Below are 17,042 nucleotides of genomic sequence, written 5' to 3' on the forward strand. Positions count from 1 at the left end.
GCATATTAAACTAGGTTTTTATAAGATGTGTTCAGCTTTGGACTGCAAACAGGATAACATGCTACCATTGCTGCATATTTTTGCTGTAATTCCGATTCGACATTTATAATGGAAGCATCCAACATCAAATTGAAGCAAGTTCATATGAAGTAATTTGATCGACATATATATATATAAAATAACATAAGTATACAAATATAACATTAGTCTTAACTACTATTCTAATCCATGGATACGGGACTTATATTTGACCTGAGAAATTAATAGTACTAGCTTCCATTGTTGAAGACTTTTTCTGGTGTGTTGTTGAGAATGGTTGTATGACTAGAGTTTTTTTTGTGTGTGTGTGTGTGTGCGTGCGCGCGCGTGTGCATATACCAGAAATACTGAATTATTTGCTTTGGGGATGTGAGGAAATTATAGATTGTTGCTTTTAAAAGAGTATACGGCCAGGCGCGGTGGCTCATGCCTGTAATCCTAGCATTTTGGAAAGGCGAGGCTGGTGGATCACCTGAGGTCAGGAGTTTGAGACCAGCCTGACCAACAAGGTGAAACCCCATCTCTACTGAAAATACAAAAACTAGCCAGGTGTGGTGGTGGACGCCTGTAATCCCAGCTACTCGGGAGGCTGAGGCAGGATAATTGCTTGAACCGGGAGGTGGAGGTTGCAGTGAGCCGAGATCGTGCCACTGTACTCCAGTCTGGGCAACAGAAGTGAAACTCCGTCTCAAAAAAAGAGATTATACACAAATGCAGTGGTCCCTTGGACAGGCCCTTTAAAGGAGTCATTGAGAGTCATCTGTTGCTCACAGCCTGAATCTGTTATTTAGTTCTCAAGCTTGAGGATTCTAGTTTTACTCAGAGGGTTGGGTTTGGTCTCTAAAAGACACTCTGAAAGCAGATCAGGCTGTTTTCTTGGAACTCTTCAGATTAGATTCTCATGTGTGCATCTTCCGTCTACCACAATTATTTGGCTACCAGATGCCTTAGCAAGCTGAACAGTGAGCTCAGACGTGCCACCATCTATAGTAACTGATGAGACTGTGTCTTTACAGTACACAAAGAACACTACCTGTTTTAAAAGTCAGTATTTGTACCACTTTGTAAAGCTTGACTTTAAAATTGGTTGACAGTAAATAAAAGAAGGAACTTAAATATGCTAATGCCTTGACTTTCAAATTCTTTCCGTCTATTCAGTGTGGAAAGTCAGCCGAACAGGCGTATTGTATCCTCGTTCTTGTTTTGCTGATAGTAACTGCAGCAGTTTTCCTGCAGGGCCTAATTATGTTCCTTTTTTAAAAACAGGATGTGGGAATGAGTGACACAGCAATGACATCTTTCCTCGGCTCCTGTTTGGATCTTCTTCAGATCTTAATGGAGGTAAAAGAGGTGTATTTTCATTCTGAACTGCTCCTAAGATATTAAATATCCTGCAAACCATCGCATTTAATAAATGACTATTTTAATGAGGTTGTTTTTCATTCCTTCATTTCTAAATTTTGACTTAAGCCTAAAAGGTAGTGATATTTTCTTATTAAATTCTTCTAGAAATTAGACATCGTGTTTATTACAATTTGGGACAGTGTGCAATATGAGTTTGCACTTTGCTGCTAATCAACTCATTAGGATATTTGTAAGCTATTATTTTTCCATTACTAAACACAGTCCTCCATTCTTAAAACCCTTAGGCAGATGTTAGCAGGGATGAAATACAGGTGCCTGTGCTGGATACTGAGGATGCGTGGCTCTCCGTGGAAGGACCCATCTCCATAGTGGAACTGGCCCTTGAACAGAAGCACATCCACTACCCACTGGTGGAGCACCACTCCATCCTGTGCTCCATCTTGTATGCAGTCATGAGGTTTTCTCTGAAGACCGTGAAGCCACTATCACTTTTTGACAGTAAGGTAAGTACCTCAAAGGATTTCAGAGCTATTTTGGAGTTGCAGGCTTAGCAGACACATGGATTTTCATATTTAATAGAAGCTGTCCAGTACTTTTGTGACTTGTGTCGTTTGGTGTGAGGTTCCAACTCCCTCATTCCCTGCTTGATTCCATTCTTTTTATTTACCTTCTGTACTGCTCCCCTTGGAGTTTTGCCCTCTCAGCTGTCTGCTCTTCTCGTTCTCCATATTATTCCTGGACAGACTCATTTTCTCCCTCTTGTATATATCTCTAGGCCGGACCGATCCCTAGAGTTGGAGGCATGCATTTCTATTGAACTTCTCTCTTTGAGTGTCTTACAGGGCTTCAAACACCTCATATCTAAAATATACCTGCAAACCTATACCCCCCTCCTGCCCCTAACTTAAATTTGCTGTTCCTTCTGAATTCCCTGGGTTGGTTATTTAATTAATGATGTCATCATTTTTGCCCTGGCAAAAACTAGAAACTTTGAAGTTATCTATTCCTTACTTCAAGCCAATTTTCTTCATTGTAAATTCATTCTTACAAATTCTTCCATAGATCATACCCGTCCATTTCTCTCTGTGACTATACCCCTAGTTCAGGCTCAATCATCTTTCCCTTGGCTATTACAACAGCCCTTTCCTAATCACCTGCCTCCAGTTTCTCTCTCTCCAGTCCCATGCTGCAAGAGCTGTCTTCCTAAGAGACAGGTTTAATTGTGTTAGTTCTATACCTAAGATTTTTTTGGCTCCTCTGCAGGATCGAGTCCAAACTTGTGAGTAGAATATGTTTTTACATATTATATTGTAACTTGCACAGTTTAGCTGCAGTAGATAGTAAAATCCTTTCCTTCCCCATGCAGCTGTCAAATTTTGAGAGACAGGACACAAACTGTTGGAGATAAAAATGTCAACTTTATTACTTAGCTTTTTACTGATAGAAGCTGGGTTAGAGAACACAGCTTACGCTTGTGGGAAAATGGGTTTATTATTTCACCCTTAAATAAGAGACTCCTGGACAGGCGCGGTGGCTCACGCCTGTAATCCCAGGACTTTGGGAGGCCAAGGTGGGCGGATCACTTAAGGTCAGGAGTTTGAGACCAGCCTGGCCTACATGGTGAAACTAGTAAAAATACAAAAACTAGCCAGGCATGGTGGCGCATGCCTGTAATCCCAGCTACTTGGAAGGCTGAGGCAGGATAATTGCTTGAACCTGGGAGGTAGAGGTTGCAGTGAGCCGAGATCACACCACTGCACTTCAGCCTGGGCCACAGAGTGAGACTCTGTCTCAAAAAAAAAAAAGTATAGATTTTGAAGAAAAAAAAAAGGTTAGTATATCTTTGAGATTATAAAGGATAAGAGTACTTAAAGGTTAAAACAGAGAAAGAAATACCAAAATAAAGTGCCCAGCTCAGTATTCCCCTCAGAAAAGGTCTTTGTGAAACCAGAACATACCCAGAATTGGACGAGCACAGTAATGTTTAGTTTCAACCCATGTCATGCCAAGACTACCTGAGACAGCTGGGTGACACTCATCTGCAGAGAGCTAGTACGGTTGAGTGGCTAGTGAAACAATGCCAGTGCTACCATTTGCTAACTAGCATTATTTAGATTTTCTTACTCTCAGTTTTCTCATTCAGAAAGTAGCAATGACTCCAGCGCCAACCTCATGGTTGTTGTGAGGGTTCCTTGTATTCAACATGAAGTACGTAGTGTCTGGAATGTAGTAAATAGTGGTACTATTGTAGATGCTTATAGCTAGGACCACCAGGTGGGAACTATCGAGTAACAGATTGTGAATGTGTGCTAAATCTTTAAATACTTCTATCAGTGATGTCCAAAATGCCATGGGTTGCCCTGTAAGTCTGGTTTTTCTTATCAGTAAAGGATGAGTAGCTTTAATCTGCTTGGCAGTCACAATAGATGACCTAGAATCACAGATGATCAGGTATGGAAGGCACATTGGAAGATGTGCTTGCAGGATGTATCCTTGCTAGGATGACCTGCATGCAGAAGAAGAAACAGTAACCCAAGATTGGGGGTCAGTTACCCAAGACAACCTGGTTGGAAGTGGTGAGCCTCAGACTAGACCTAGGTCTTTCAACTCAAAGGCCAGTGCTCTTTGCTCTGTATTACATTTCCTTCCAAGGAACTTCTGAAATCCTGTTTCCTGATATTCTGTTTTTACTCTTTAGACACACATCTGTTCTTTTAAATAAGGTGTTTTTAAACAATTCAACATGTGATTTTAAAAGGATTCAGAGGCTGGGCGCAGTGGCTCATGCCTGTCATCCCAGCACTTTGGGAGGCCGAGGCAGGCAGATCACCTGAGGTCAGGAGTTTGAGACCCGCCTGGCCAACATGCTGAAACCCCGTTTCTACTAAAAATACAAAAAAATTAGCCTGGGCTTGATAGTACATGCCTGTAGTCCTAGCTACTTGGGAGGCTGAGGTCAGAGAATCACTTGAACCAGGAAGGTGGAGGCTGCAGTGAGCATTCCAGCCTAGGCAACAGAGTGAGACCCTGTCTCAAAAAAAAAAAAAAAAAAGATTCAGGGTACATATATGTATTACTTAGCTATTACTGCAGAGCAAATCATCCCAAAGCTTGGCTGAAAATACCAAACATTTATTTCACAGTTGCTGTGGGTCAGTAATCTGTGTTCTCCTTATCTAGGTGCCTCTGGCTTAGTCTCTCATGAAGCTGTAGTTAAAGTGCTGCATCTGAGAGCTCAGCTGGGATGGGGAAAGGGTGATTCACTTCCAAGCACAATTGTTGGCAAGATTCATTTATGCCGCATGTGCCTGTCCATACAGCAGCTCACAACATGGAACCTGGCTTCCTGTAGAACAAGTGAGAGTGAATATGAGTGCCTCAAGGCAGAAGCAGCCTTTGGAACGTGGTCTTGGAAGTAACATGCCATCACCTCTACCTACTTCTGTTTGCTAGCAGCAAGTCACCAGCCTACATGCAAGGAGAGGAGACTATAGGAAACATGAATACCAGGAGGAGGGGATCACTGGGGATCATCTTAAAGGCTGTCTACTCCATACTAGATACTTGTTATAAAAATTAACGGAAGAATTCTAAAATCTTACTGTTCAAGGAGAAATGAAAATCAACCATTAAGTGACTTAAGTTTTAAACAGATCTTTCTCCCTTTCCCTCCTTCATAATCCACACTCATCAATTTTCTTGCTGTCTTTCTCTTTAGGGAAAAAATGCATTTTTCAAAGACCTAACTTCAATTCAGTTATTACCTAGTGGGGAAATGGATCCAAATTTTATTTCTGTACGACAACAGGTAAATTACAGCTATTGGATTTTGTTTCTGTTTCTTGGAAAAAAAACAGTAAAGGAAAAATCTAGCTTGCTTTTGAAAAGAATGACCACTGTCTATCGCAAGGACAGAAAACCAGACACCACATGTTCTCACTCATAGGTGGGAATTGAACAATGAGATCACTTGGACACAGGAAGGGGAGCATCACACACCGGGGCCTATCGTGAGGTGGGGGAGGGGGAAGGGATAGCATTAGGAGATATACCTAATGTAAATGATGAGTTAATGGGTGCAGCACACCAACATGGCACATGTATACATATGTAACAAACCTGCACGTTGTGCACATGTACCCTAGAACTTAAAGTATAATAAATAAATAAAATAATATTTTAAAAAATGACCACTTTCAAAGTATTCTTGAAAGCTAGTTGTTTACCTTTAAATGATGTGTTCCTTTTTTTGATAATTAAACAATTTAATGGAAAAGCCACTGTAAGTGACAAAAAAGCTAACAATACTTTGATTTAGGTATTTTAAAATGAAACAGTAACAATACATTGCTGTATCTCTTTCTCCATTTTCAAGTTCTTATTGAAAGTTGTCAGTGCAGCTGTCCAGGCCCAACATTCAGCCACAAAGGTCAAAGATCCCACAGAAGAGGCCACACCTACTCCTTTTGGGAAAGACCAGGATTGGCCAGCTCTAGCTGTGGATTTAGCCCATCACCTTCAAGTTAGTGAAGATGTTGTTAGAAGGCATTATGTTGGGGAGCTATACAACTATGGAGTTGACCACTTAGGAGAAGAGGTAACATGACCCTTTGAATGTTAATTGGGCTCAAGTTATAAAATTGATAGTTGGAATAAAGACTCTCCAATGAAGCCTTTTGCTCTTCCTTTTGTTGGAACATCTAGGTACAAAAATAGAACAATATACTATTTTTTAAAACAAAAATTATAATCAAATAATTCCTACAGTGTGCCAGGCCTGCCCTACGCACAGGGATATAGCAGTAAACAAAACAGACAAGGTTCCTTCCTCATGGACTTGATAGTCCAGCCTGGACAACATGGTGAAACCCTGTCTCTACTAAAAATACAAAAAATTAGCCGGGCATGGTGGCGCGTGCCTGTAATCCGAGCTACTTGGGAGGCTGAAGTGGGAGAATCGCTTGAACCCAGGAGGTGGAGACTGCAGTAAGCCGAGATTGCACCGCTGCACTCCAGCTTGGGTGGCAGAGTGAGACTCCATCTCAAAAAAAAAAAAAAAAAAAGCCATTAGAGGGCTTCAAATAGACATGACATGAAACTCCCTTTATTTGCCAAAAGTTTGAAAACAGCACACTGAGTAGCCATATTGAATTGAAAGGTTAGGTGATAAGAGAAAAAAAAAAAATTAACCAAGGAGCAGAAATTTGGGTTTAAATGCTAAGTTTGATTTGGATTTATCTTTGGTTGTATATAATCAAAAGATAAATGGCCACAGTTCAAAAATCAACTAGAATCTCTTCACTGGCAACCTCTTTCCTATAGAAGAAACAAATCTGCTCATTCTGACTGTATTATTTTCTCCATGTTCCTATCTTCAGGCCATTCTACAGGTTCATGACAAAGAGGTCCTTGCCTCTCAGCTGCTGGTGCTGACGGGGCAAAGGCTGGCTCATGCGCTTCTCCACACCCAGACAAAAGAAGGAATGGAGCTGCTTGCCAGACTTCCACCCACACTGTGTACTTGGCTGAAAGCAATGGTCAGTACCATAGATCGAGATCAGGCAAAAGGTCATTTTCTTGAGTGCCTAGTTAATAAGTTATGAAGAAAATTTGACAAATGTAATTCACCTACTTACAAAGAAAAGCATTTTTATGTAATAACTCTTAAGTCAGTAACAATTATTATTTAGTTGTCTATAATAGGTTATTTTTGTGTCCCATTTGCAGGACCCCCAGGACCTTCAAAACACTGAAGTGCCAATTGCAACAACAGCTAAACTAGTAAATAAAGTAATCGAGCTTTTACCAGAAAAACATGGGCAGTATGGTCTAGCCTTACACCTTGTTGAAGCTGTGGAAGCCATATCTCTTCCTTCTTTATGACACTTACCTACTGGAAATAGTCTAAAATTATGATTATAACATGAAGTAGTGCATGGTTATTTTACATAGTAAGACCTGGAATTTTATGGGGAAAGTATGTCTTTTTTTTTTTCCTTTTGTAAAATAAATAAAAGTATATACAACTTTTAAAAAAGTACAACCCTGGCTAAATTCCACTCCTTTGGTTAATATTGAAGACAAAATATAAACAAATATCAACTCTGTTATAATACAGATGTTTTACTGTTTATTTCTAATTCAAACACTTAAATAGCTTTATTGTTAACCTTTGCTATTTAAAATTGATTATAATTTAGATTATGTTCTTATAAGATTCTATATTTCCTATCGAAAATGTTGTTGTAATTCAATTTAAATGTGTTCATGTACGGTCCCCATCAGTAGAGTATAGAAACACCCCACTCTCCTTTAGTAAATGTTGAGAAAATGACTTTGTTGTCATGCTCCAAATCCCACATGGGCTGCCACCTGGGAGTTCTGGATACTGAAAGCTTCCTTTCCCAGAGGTTCTGCTGTTGCCATCAGAGGAGGATGACCATGCTTGAGGAGGAAGAATGGGTTCAAGATCATCATATTCATCAGAAGGGGACACTAAATAGAACCCTTAACCTGTTGTACTTGCCAAAATTGAGAATAAGAGGTGTGTACAATGCAGCAAATTACATTATAATATAAGTTAAGATTTGCTTTTTGCAAGTTGCAAAGTTGTATCCACATCAGGTCACTGTAAAAATGTATTATCTTGTAAAACTTATGTAAAAAAAAAAAAAAAAAAAAAAGGCAAAGATACTAAAAATTTTAAGTCCAACTTTATTTTTCCTACAAGTGTTTAGAAATGCTTCTGGGATTTGCTAATTGTTATCTTGGGAACAGTATTGAAAAAACTGCTTAGTGATATTACAGCTTTAGCAAACCTACCTCACAGCTGGGATGAGAGGATAAAATACAACTAATTTTGTACCCTATAGTGCCTAGAGCAGTCCAAGTGCTAAATATTTACTGACTAGAACCAAACTATAGCTACTCGGGAGGCTGCAGGACGATCGCTTGAGCCCAGGAGTTTGAGGTCATCCTGGGCAATATAGCCAGACCCTGTCTCGAAAAAAAAAAAAAAAGAAAAAGAAAAAACCAAACTAACCAAAACTCTGTAAAAGAGTGCTTTGAGCTCTACAAATACCAAGTATTTATTATGGTATATTTTTAGAATGTAGCCCTACAGTGTAATTATGGGTATGTGTCATGGATCACAATTATTATTCATAGTAAGTCACTGTGATACAGAAGTTTGTTTCTTCACTTCCCCTTAAGAAGCCAACTATAGTAATCATGCAAAGTTGAGGAGTATGTCCTTCAGGGATATAAAGAAAAACAAATCTTGTTTTTTGAGCTAAAAGAGCACATCCAAACAAGAATTTAACTGGCTAAAATTTAGTAATTACTGTTAAGTAACTATCAAACTTAAAATCTTACAAGATAAATGGTTAAGATGTCTTCAGTATTTGGGATGGGGGCCTGTGAGTCTGACTGAGACATACATTTTATAGAGTAGCAGCATTGGAAAGGGCTAGTCCAACCTCCCAGCCTCTGCTTGGGTATCCACTGCCCCAGCCAGACACATCCTAGAATTCTTGTAAACATATCCGGCTCTGTATTAACAGTCCCTTGTTATATGTGTTCTAAGAGATTTAGTTCTTCCTGTGATTTTTCCAAGTACGCTGAAAGTAGTATGAACTTAAGGAGGCTAGTCAAAGAAATTTGGAGTTATAGGTATTTTTAAAGACTAAATCCTCAATTCCATCATCACTTGGAGGGGAGGGGGCACTTATTAAGCATTTTAGATAATAAAACTGGTTAAGCTTACTCTAGTAGAACAGACAATCAAATGTGGGGATTGCTGAGAACAATAATAAGCTGAAGTATGGCTCACAGAATCCTGATACAAACCATTAAGTCTCTAGTTAGATTTGTTATCCTAAAATTTTTCATAGAATTTTAAAATTGAATTCTGACTTGTATGGTTAACAAAAGCAGTTAAATATTTTATTACTTATCAAGGGCTTTTAAAATAAATAAATCTGATAGGAAGAAAGGCAAATAAATACCTATGTAGACATTCTATAACAACAAAGAGCCATAGATGATAAAGGAATTAGATTTTAATGTAGAACAGGTGGTTTCTGAAACAAAGGTGTGTGGCACTTATTGTAGTTATTGATGAGACGCCAATAACCAGTAGTGTTTCCCTAGATATATGCCCACCTTCACACAACTTTCTCCATTAATGTTAAATATGCATTTTTATCTTATTTATATAAAGCTGAAGGAAAACAAAGTGTTCAAATAATCATAACTTCTACATTACAGGTTCTGTTTAGATGTCGAACTAGAGGGGCCAGGGTAAATGTAGATAAAGAGATATATAGCACCATGCTTCTAAATGCATCATACTTTTGCAAACAGAAAAAAAGTTTTAACTTTATTATAAAAATTCGTCTGTGGGTCAAAATAAACACTGTTACATTTAAATTGCTTTTTAAAAACAATTGCGATCTAAAGTCAAAAATCTGAAATTTAATACTATAAGACTTACACTGAATATAATGTTCATTCAGAAGTTGCTGTGGTCCATTTCATTTATAAGGGACAAATATTTTTACAGTACACTATAGCAACAGCGAAAGCCCTCTCACCCTGATAGGAATGGGTTTGCTGGGTGTCTACCAAGTTAGATTCCTGCTGAATAGAATTAGGCATCTTTAAAAGACTTTAATCCAATACTGAATTGTTTATAAAATGCTTTCTCTATTGTAATGTACTGTAAGTAGTGAAATTCTGTATATATTGCTATTTTCTGTCCATTGTTGTGAACTTATGTATATTAGTGAAATAAATTTTCAGCTTTCATGTTGTTTCCTAAACATTCATAAGTATTAAGAGATTTCTTCCTCTCTTGAGTAACATATGTGGTGATTATTTTCTTTCTAATCCAACCCCAAAAACTAGCTATTCTGAAAAGGTTGATGTTCACTAACAGGAAGAATGATATGACCCTTCACCTCTTAAGGGAAACATGCCTTCGCCATTCCCTTTCAAAACTCTACTTCTTTTACTTGCTATTGACAACTTCTGCACCAACATCAGTCAGTACTTTTCCAGAATGCCTTTATTTTCAGTGTGATAGAATTTAAATACTGAGTCAAAAGATTTATAAAATATAAAACATTTTCTGCTCGGCCATATTTGAAGACAAGCTGAATACATATCTATTTCTGAATAAGTCCATTATGGATATATATAGGAAGATATATATATATCCATCCACAGATACACACACATATATATATTTCTGCATACATATATACATAATTCTTTCTATAGTTACAGGAAATACTTCTTTTATAATTCTGATTTTGACCATCCTCCACCATTTACTCATCCACTCATTACCTAAATCTTGGCTTTCTTTCCAATATTGTAAATAATCCATCTAAACTTCTAGCCAGTACTGTCAGGAGGGTTCTTGCTCAAGTGAGCTGTTAATACTATTTTCCACCAACAACTTCTGCACATCGAGGACAGAGTGTATCTGAAGACTCCGCTGTATACTTCCAACAACGAGGGCATTTTTCTTTCGTAGTCGGCATGACAATTACTTTATAGGAAGACTCTTCACGAATATCACCACCTATAAAAAAATACATGAAGAGAATTTCTGAATGGCATTCAACTTGTAACACTGTTTCTTAATTGGTTTAGCAGAGGCTTCTTTTTCAGTCTTCTGTCCTGCCTTGGTAAAGCTTGTTAGACACTTCCCCATTTGCCCCATTACATATATAGCCAAGATAATGGGATCATACAACTCGACAACTGAAGAGAGCTGAGGAATTAGAGACCCCGTGACTTAACTGACATCTCCCAAGTCACCGAGTTCTACATCTACGCAGGCAGAGCAGACTTTCTAGCTGTTAAATCTTGATATAGTTCTGATGAATGACACTGCCTCTCCAGCTACATACATGACTAAGAATTTTTAAAAGCCAAATTATAGTGACAACTACGGTGTCCTCACTCAAAATTTCTCATGGGACAGAAGGAACCAAAAATATCTCCACAATTAATACTCTTAGACTTCGGACTGATAAAAATATAAAAGTAATCTAGTCATTGTACAAAGAGTATATTAACATTACATGGCTGGGCATGGTAGCTCACGCCTGTAATCCCAGCACTTTGGGGGGCCGAGGCAGGTGGATCACCTGAGGTCAGGAGTTCGAGACCAGCCTGACCAACATGGTGAAACCCTGTCTCTACTAAAAATACAAAAATTGGCCGGGTGTGGTGGTGGGCGCCTGTAATCTCAGCTACTTGGGAGGCTGAGGCAGAAGAATTGCTTGAACCTGGGAGGCGGAGGTTGCAGTGAGCCAAGATTGCGCCATTGTACTCCAGCCTAGGTGACAAGAGCAAAACTCTGTCTCAAAAAAAAGGAAAGAAAAAATTATACAAAGTAAATTTAGCCAGAACTTTTACTACATGGTCTGTGCTGCCAAGCCCAAATTTGAACTGCTGCCTGTAAGTTAGCTTCCCATCTCCTGGTACCCAAAAGCTATGAAAAACACAAGCAGCATAACCTTTGCCAAGGTACCTGCTTATTTTTCTTTTTTTTTTTTTTGAGACGGAGTCTCGCTCTGTTGCCCAGGCTGGAGTGCAGTGGTGTGATCTCGGCTCACTGCAAGCTCCGCCTCCCAGGTTCACGCCATTCTCCTACCTCAGCCTCGCTGGGAGTACAGGCGCATGCCACCACGCACAGCTAATTTTTTGTATTTTTAGTAGAGATGGGGTTTCACCATGTTAGCCAGGATAGTCTCGATCTCCTGACCTCACAATCCACCTTGCCTCGGCCTCCCAAAGTGCTGGAATTACAGGAGTGAGCCACCGCACCCGGCCTATTTTTCTTTATTAATGCAACTCTACCTCCACCAATGAAAATGAACCAGGTTGACTTTTAAAATCTTCTATAAAACAAATATTGACAAAATGCTTGCTTATGAGATACCATCATTAGAATGAGCTCAATAAAACTTCCTCCTTAATCCCTCACAAGAATGGCTAAATATTTTAATCTGGGGTACACATAATAGGAAATTTTAGAATCAACACTGGGGAACAGTGGGCAGGACTGGGCCAGTACTGGGGTACTAAGTATCAAAGCAGGGGGACACAAAAGGGAAATGGGAGCAAGTCAGACTAACATAAACTTCATATAAAATGACCATTATTTATTTAAAGGACAGAAAGAAAATCTCCCTCTTCAGTCCCTAGCCCTCAGTTCCCAAGATCATCAGGCAAGATACTTTTAACAGCGGGCTTAGAAACTTGGCAATTGTTTATATTATTTCCACAGAAAGACGTATTCTAAGTACATATCTACCTTTAGAATAAATCTAGTCCATGGGAAGTTGGAGATGACCTAGAGTTATTCAATTCTCCAGATGTTACTTGTTACTTTCACCTCCTTCTTACCTTCTAAGTTGATAAGGAATTTCCCTTTAAGCTCAATTACATCTGCAGTCATCTCTCGTGGTTCCTGAGCCAGTAAAGTTGACTCAGAAGCCATCATTAATTCATTCAACTGAGAGGTGCTGGAAGTCTCTTCAGATTGCAGCATCTGTAAGAAAGCATGTGAAAGTTACAGTTTATGTTAAATTTTTACCATAAACTGAGGTTATAAAAAGAGACACTATAAATTCTCATGTTTAGAGAGGAACCTTTTGGTATACCATTGCATCCTGAGCAAATACCATTAAATGCATCAATCCTAATTAGTATAAAAGGTTTTAACTAAAAATGTCCATCAACAGTATTTATTGAGAATGCCAGGCACTTCACTTTGCTAGATCCTATAATGTCTCTTATTTCTAATTGTCGCATACACACAAAAAAACCTATATGGTGTTTATTATCCTCACTTTACAAATGAAGAAACAAGCAAAGAGAGGTTAACTTGCCCAAGATTCTCAACCAGTAAGTGGTGGAACTGCAGGTCAAGCCCAGGTCTGCCAGCCTCAAAGCCTTTTTTTTTTTTTTCATGTATCATTGGGTGAGGAGCTAAAATACTATCTCAACAGGTACCTGCTTTTAGTAATATATACTGATCGTGGCAATCTGAACAATACACAGAACGCTTCTGAAGTAGACTGAATTTGTCTGATGAACACACTTTACTCTGTAATTTTGATCTTCAAAGTGAGTTTTTAAGCTAACCAACACAGACATTCCTTTAAAAATGAGAGTCCATGAGAAACAGGAGACTCAAAGAGATGAATTTGGTTTTAACAAGTTTATACAATTAGTAATGGACGGAACCAGGACTCCATCTGACAGCTACTTGGTATGATTCCTAAGGAAAACACATTCATGTTTTTGAAAATCCCAAAGTATTTTTTCCAATAAAGATTGATCCAAACAAGCTGTTCTTTTCAGTTTATTACTTAGAAAGACTGAAGTCAAAGGAAACACAGTATGCAGGAAAAAAGGCCAGGACTAGGCTGTGTTACCCTGGCTAGGTCATAGCTTCAGCAGTCCTCACTCCCTTGCTTGTAAAATGAACAGCTTCCCAAGTTTTAAATTTTAAAATGTGACCACCTCATCTATTATACCTACTAGCTATTTCAAGCTCAAATCTTAATCACGCTAATCACATCATTAAAAATTTAAATTGAGCTTACCATACAAAATGAGATGGGTATTTTTTAGAAAACTGACACTAATAAAACTTTTTAAAAATAGCTCTTTCCACCATCTTTCTGCACCGCCACGATGGTGCACATGAATGTCCTGGCTGATGCTCTCGAGAGCACCAACAGTGCCGAAAGAGAGGCAAAAGCCAGGCTTTAGGCCACGCTCCAAAGTCATCATCCGGTTTCTCACTGTGATGGTAAAGCATGGTTACATTGGCAAATCTGAAATCACTGATGATCACAGAGCTGGGAAAACTGTTGTGAACCTCACAGGCAGGCTAAACAAGTATGGAGTGATCAGCCCCAGATTTGATGTGCAACTCAAAGATCTAGAAAAATGGCAAAATAATTCTGTTTCCATCCCGCCAGTTTGGTTTCATTGTACCGACAACCTCAGCTGGCATCATGGACCATGAAGAAGCAAGATGAAAACGCACAGGAGGGAAAATCCTGGGATTCTTTTTTTAGGGATGTAATACATATATTTACAAATAAAATGCCTCATGGAAAAAAAAAATTATATTCATTGACAATTCTCTTCTTAAGCATTTAGACTGGAGAAAAATCACATCATTATGTGAAGCTATAAACCAATCTGGCCAATCAACCCTAAAAATCCCAAGAAGAAAATTCTGATGGCCCTTCTGGAAATAAAAACAGGATAAATGCTTTGAAATATATGTGGTAACTTGCTGGATAAAATGAATTTTCTCCAGATTTCACAAAATAAGAATGGAAACTCTTTTTGGGTTCGCTTTGAATCTGGTCCAGATGGATGAAATTCTCAGGAAACCTGACCCTTAATACAAAACTCCCAATTTTTATACATTCGAAGACGATCATGATGAATTTATATGTCACCTGTCTTCTAAATAGTCCTGAGGCCTTTGATTTGAAACAGAACTTTATTTATTCCTTCCCTGTCCCTGCACAGTAACATATACGTGTTACATGCATAGAACATGTTTTACAAGACATGGAAAAGAACATGGTGAAGTAGGAAACAAAGAATCAGTGATAATATCAGGATTAGAAGATAAACCCTATTCTAAATTAATTTTTTTTTTAATTTAGACACATTTTAAAAGCAAATTTCAGGCAAAGCTCTATGATACTAACACCATTTCAAAAGGGACATATTGCTGCATACCTCTATTATCTCGAAAAGCAGTCCAGGTTCTATCACTATGATAACCTTGTACTCAGCTGCATTTTTGCCAGGGATGCTTCCGAGAAATGAATCTCGCATTGCACACGCACTCTCCACAGCTTCTTCCAACCCGGGCTTCTTCCAGATAGAACTGGTACTAATCCACCCAGTACGGAAAACGCTCTTGGGCTCTTCAGAAGAATAAAAACAGTAAACTGCTTTACAAACATCCTAAGCTGTATATGAAGCTCTAACCATTAAATATTTACCATTAATGGGAAATAAGAATTGTTATTTACGGTAATCAAGTGATGAAATATTATGGAGCCATCCTAATTACTTACAAAACATTTCTATCAGCATTGGAAAATATTTGCTACGTTTAAACAAAAGAGAAAATATATAATAAGAGCTCAAATAAAAAAAAGGATGCTTAGAAAAAAATATATAGAAATATCCCAATATTAACAGCTATCAGTAGTAAGATTATAAGTGACTTCCCCCCTTTATACAGCTATCATATAATACTCGCTAAAAGCACTATATTTTGTTTTAATATAACCTAAAATATATTTCAGAACTTTTTTTTTTCTTTTTTCAGAAGGAGTCTTGCGCTGTCACCCAGGCTGAAGTACAGTGGCATGATCTTGGCTCACAGCAACTTCCATCTCCTGAGTTCAAGCAATTCTCCTACCTCAGCCTCCCAAGTAGCTGGGACTATAGGCGCCCGCCACCACCATGCCCGGCTCATTTCAGTAGAGATGGGGTTTCGCCATGTTGGCCTGGCTAGTTTTGAACTCCTGACCTCAAGCGATCCACCCACCTCAGCCTCCAAAAGTGCGGGGATTACAGGCGTCAGCCACCACACCTGGCCATTTCAGAACATTTATAAAGGTATTTAAGAAAAAAAGTGATTTCTCAACACAGTCAAGCTGCTAATACATTTCAGAAAACACAGAATTCTGAAATTTACCCTACTCCTCTACAAACAGGTGCAGAAACAAATACATGACCAAGATATACTGTCATAGAGCAGTCACTGTAAATGGATAAGTGCCCCTTTTATGAAGCAGATAAAATTAGAAGTCGCACCTTTATCAGGGCTCTTTCTCATTAAGAGAATAAACAAAGTATTCCTTACCTTTAATATAAGGTATGTGCTGGAACACCTCTTCAGCCAGGTGAGGAAGAATGGGAGCAAAAGAACGAACTATTACATCCAAAATTTCAACTAATGCAGTCTGACAAGAGCGTCGTCTGGGGTCATTTTCCTTTTCACAATAGAGCCTGAACAAGAACAACTTATTCAGCAGTTGACAATACTTTACACATTATGGTCACCAAAATAGGACCTGCCTCAGGTTGAGTTTATTCCTAGTGGCTAATCTTATGGTTGTAATCATCTTCTACTTAAAGAATACAATACACTCTCCTACAATTTCACTCCATCCAGATGTACCCACCTCCTCGAAAGCACTCATGGCTAGCTATCTCATTCTGTTTCTCAGGTGGATGACAACCAGAGTCTAGACTACCATATTAAAGGACTGTGAATAAGTTAGTTGACGGTATTTCACATGTGGCTCCTACCCACTACAATGCTATTAGTGTTTTAAGGGAAGGAGTAGGAGTTAGAATCCCTATGTGCAAGGTCCTTGTGGTGCTGACAGGCTGAGGCTAACACCTCAGACTGGACTCATTATCATAAAGATAGGACCATCACCTGCCCAATGGAGCAACAGATGAAGACTTGGCATCCAGCCCTCTTCTACAAGGATACTGCTAATATTATACAGTGTTACCACATAATTGCACATACATCTCTCTCTCTTCCCCTCAGGATCTGA

The 17,042-nt window shown here is 38.7% G+C and overlaps 2 protein-coding genes and 1 pseudogene across 3 annotated transcripts in view; 2 read left to right on the forward strand and 1 right to left on the reverse strand.

Annotated features, from left to right (window-relative positions):
- RAB3GAP2 (RAB3 GTPase activating non-catalytic protein subunit 2) overlaps positions 1-10,226 on the forward strand; it is a 120,504-nt gene extending 110,278 nt beyond the window's left edge. The window contains exons 30-35 of one of the 2 annotated variants that reach the window (XM_007988400.3): positions 1,306-1,380; positions 1,689-1,907; positions 5,123-5,212; positions 5,780-6,001; positions 6,783-6,941; positions 7,132-10,226. In XM_007988400.3, coding sequence (XP_007986591.2) covers positions 1,306-1,380; positions 1,689-1,907; positions 5,123-5,212; positions 5,780-6,001; positions 6,783-6,941; positions 7,132-7,287 — 921 coding nt within the window. In that variant the 3' untranslated portion in view covers positions 7,288-10,226. The remainder of the gene's footprint in view (positions 1-1,305; positions 1,381-1,688; positions 1,908-5,122; positions 5,213-5,779; positions 6,002-6,782; positions 6,942-7,131) is intronic. The other variant, XM_073011506.1, reaches the window with a different exon arrangement.
- Positions 10,227-10,453: 227 nt separating this feature from the next.
- The window catches only part of IARS2 (isoleucyl-tRNA synthetase 2, mitochondrial), a 71,447-nt gene continuing 64,858 nt past the window's right edge, over positions 10,454-17,042 (reverse strand). Inside the window, exons 20-23 of the mRNA XM_037985551.2 lie at positions 16,337-16,482; positions 15,196-15,386; positions 12,829-12,973; positions 10,454-10,993 (exon numbers count right to left, since the gene is read on the reverse strand). Of these exons, the coding sequence (XP_037841479.1) occupies positions 10,851-10,993; positions 12,829-12,973; positions 15,196-15,386; positions 16,337-16,482 (625 nt within the window). The 3' untranslated portion in view covers positions 10,454-10,850. The remainder of the gene's footprint in view (positions 10,994-12,828; positions 12,974-15,195; positions 15,387-16,336; positions 16,483-17,042) is intronic.
- On the forward strand, positions 14,033-14,604 carry LOC140710237 (small ribosomal subunit protein uS8 pseudogene; annotated as a pseudogene).

The sequence above is a fragment of the Chlorocebus sabaeus genome, chromosome 25, assembly GCF_047675955.1.
Source record: "Chlorocebus sabaeus isolate Y175 chromosome 25, mChlSab1.0.hap1, whole genome shotgun sequence".
NCBI lineage: Eukaryota > Metazoa > Chordata > Mammalia > Primates > Cercopithecidae > Chlorocebus > Chlorocebus sabaeus.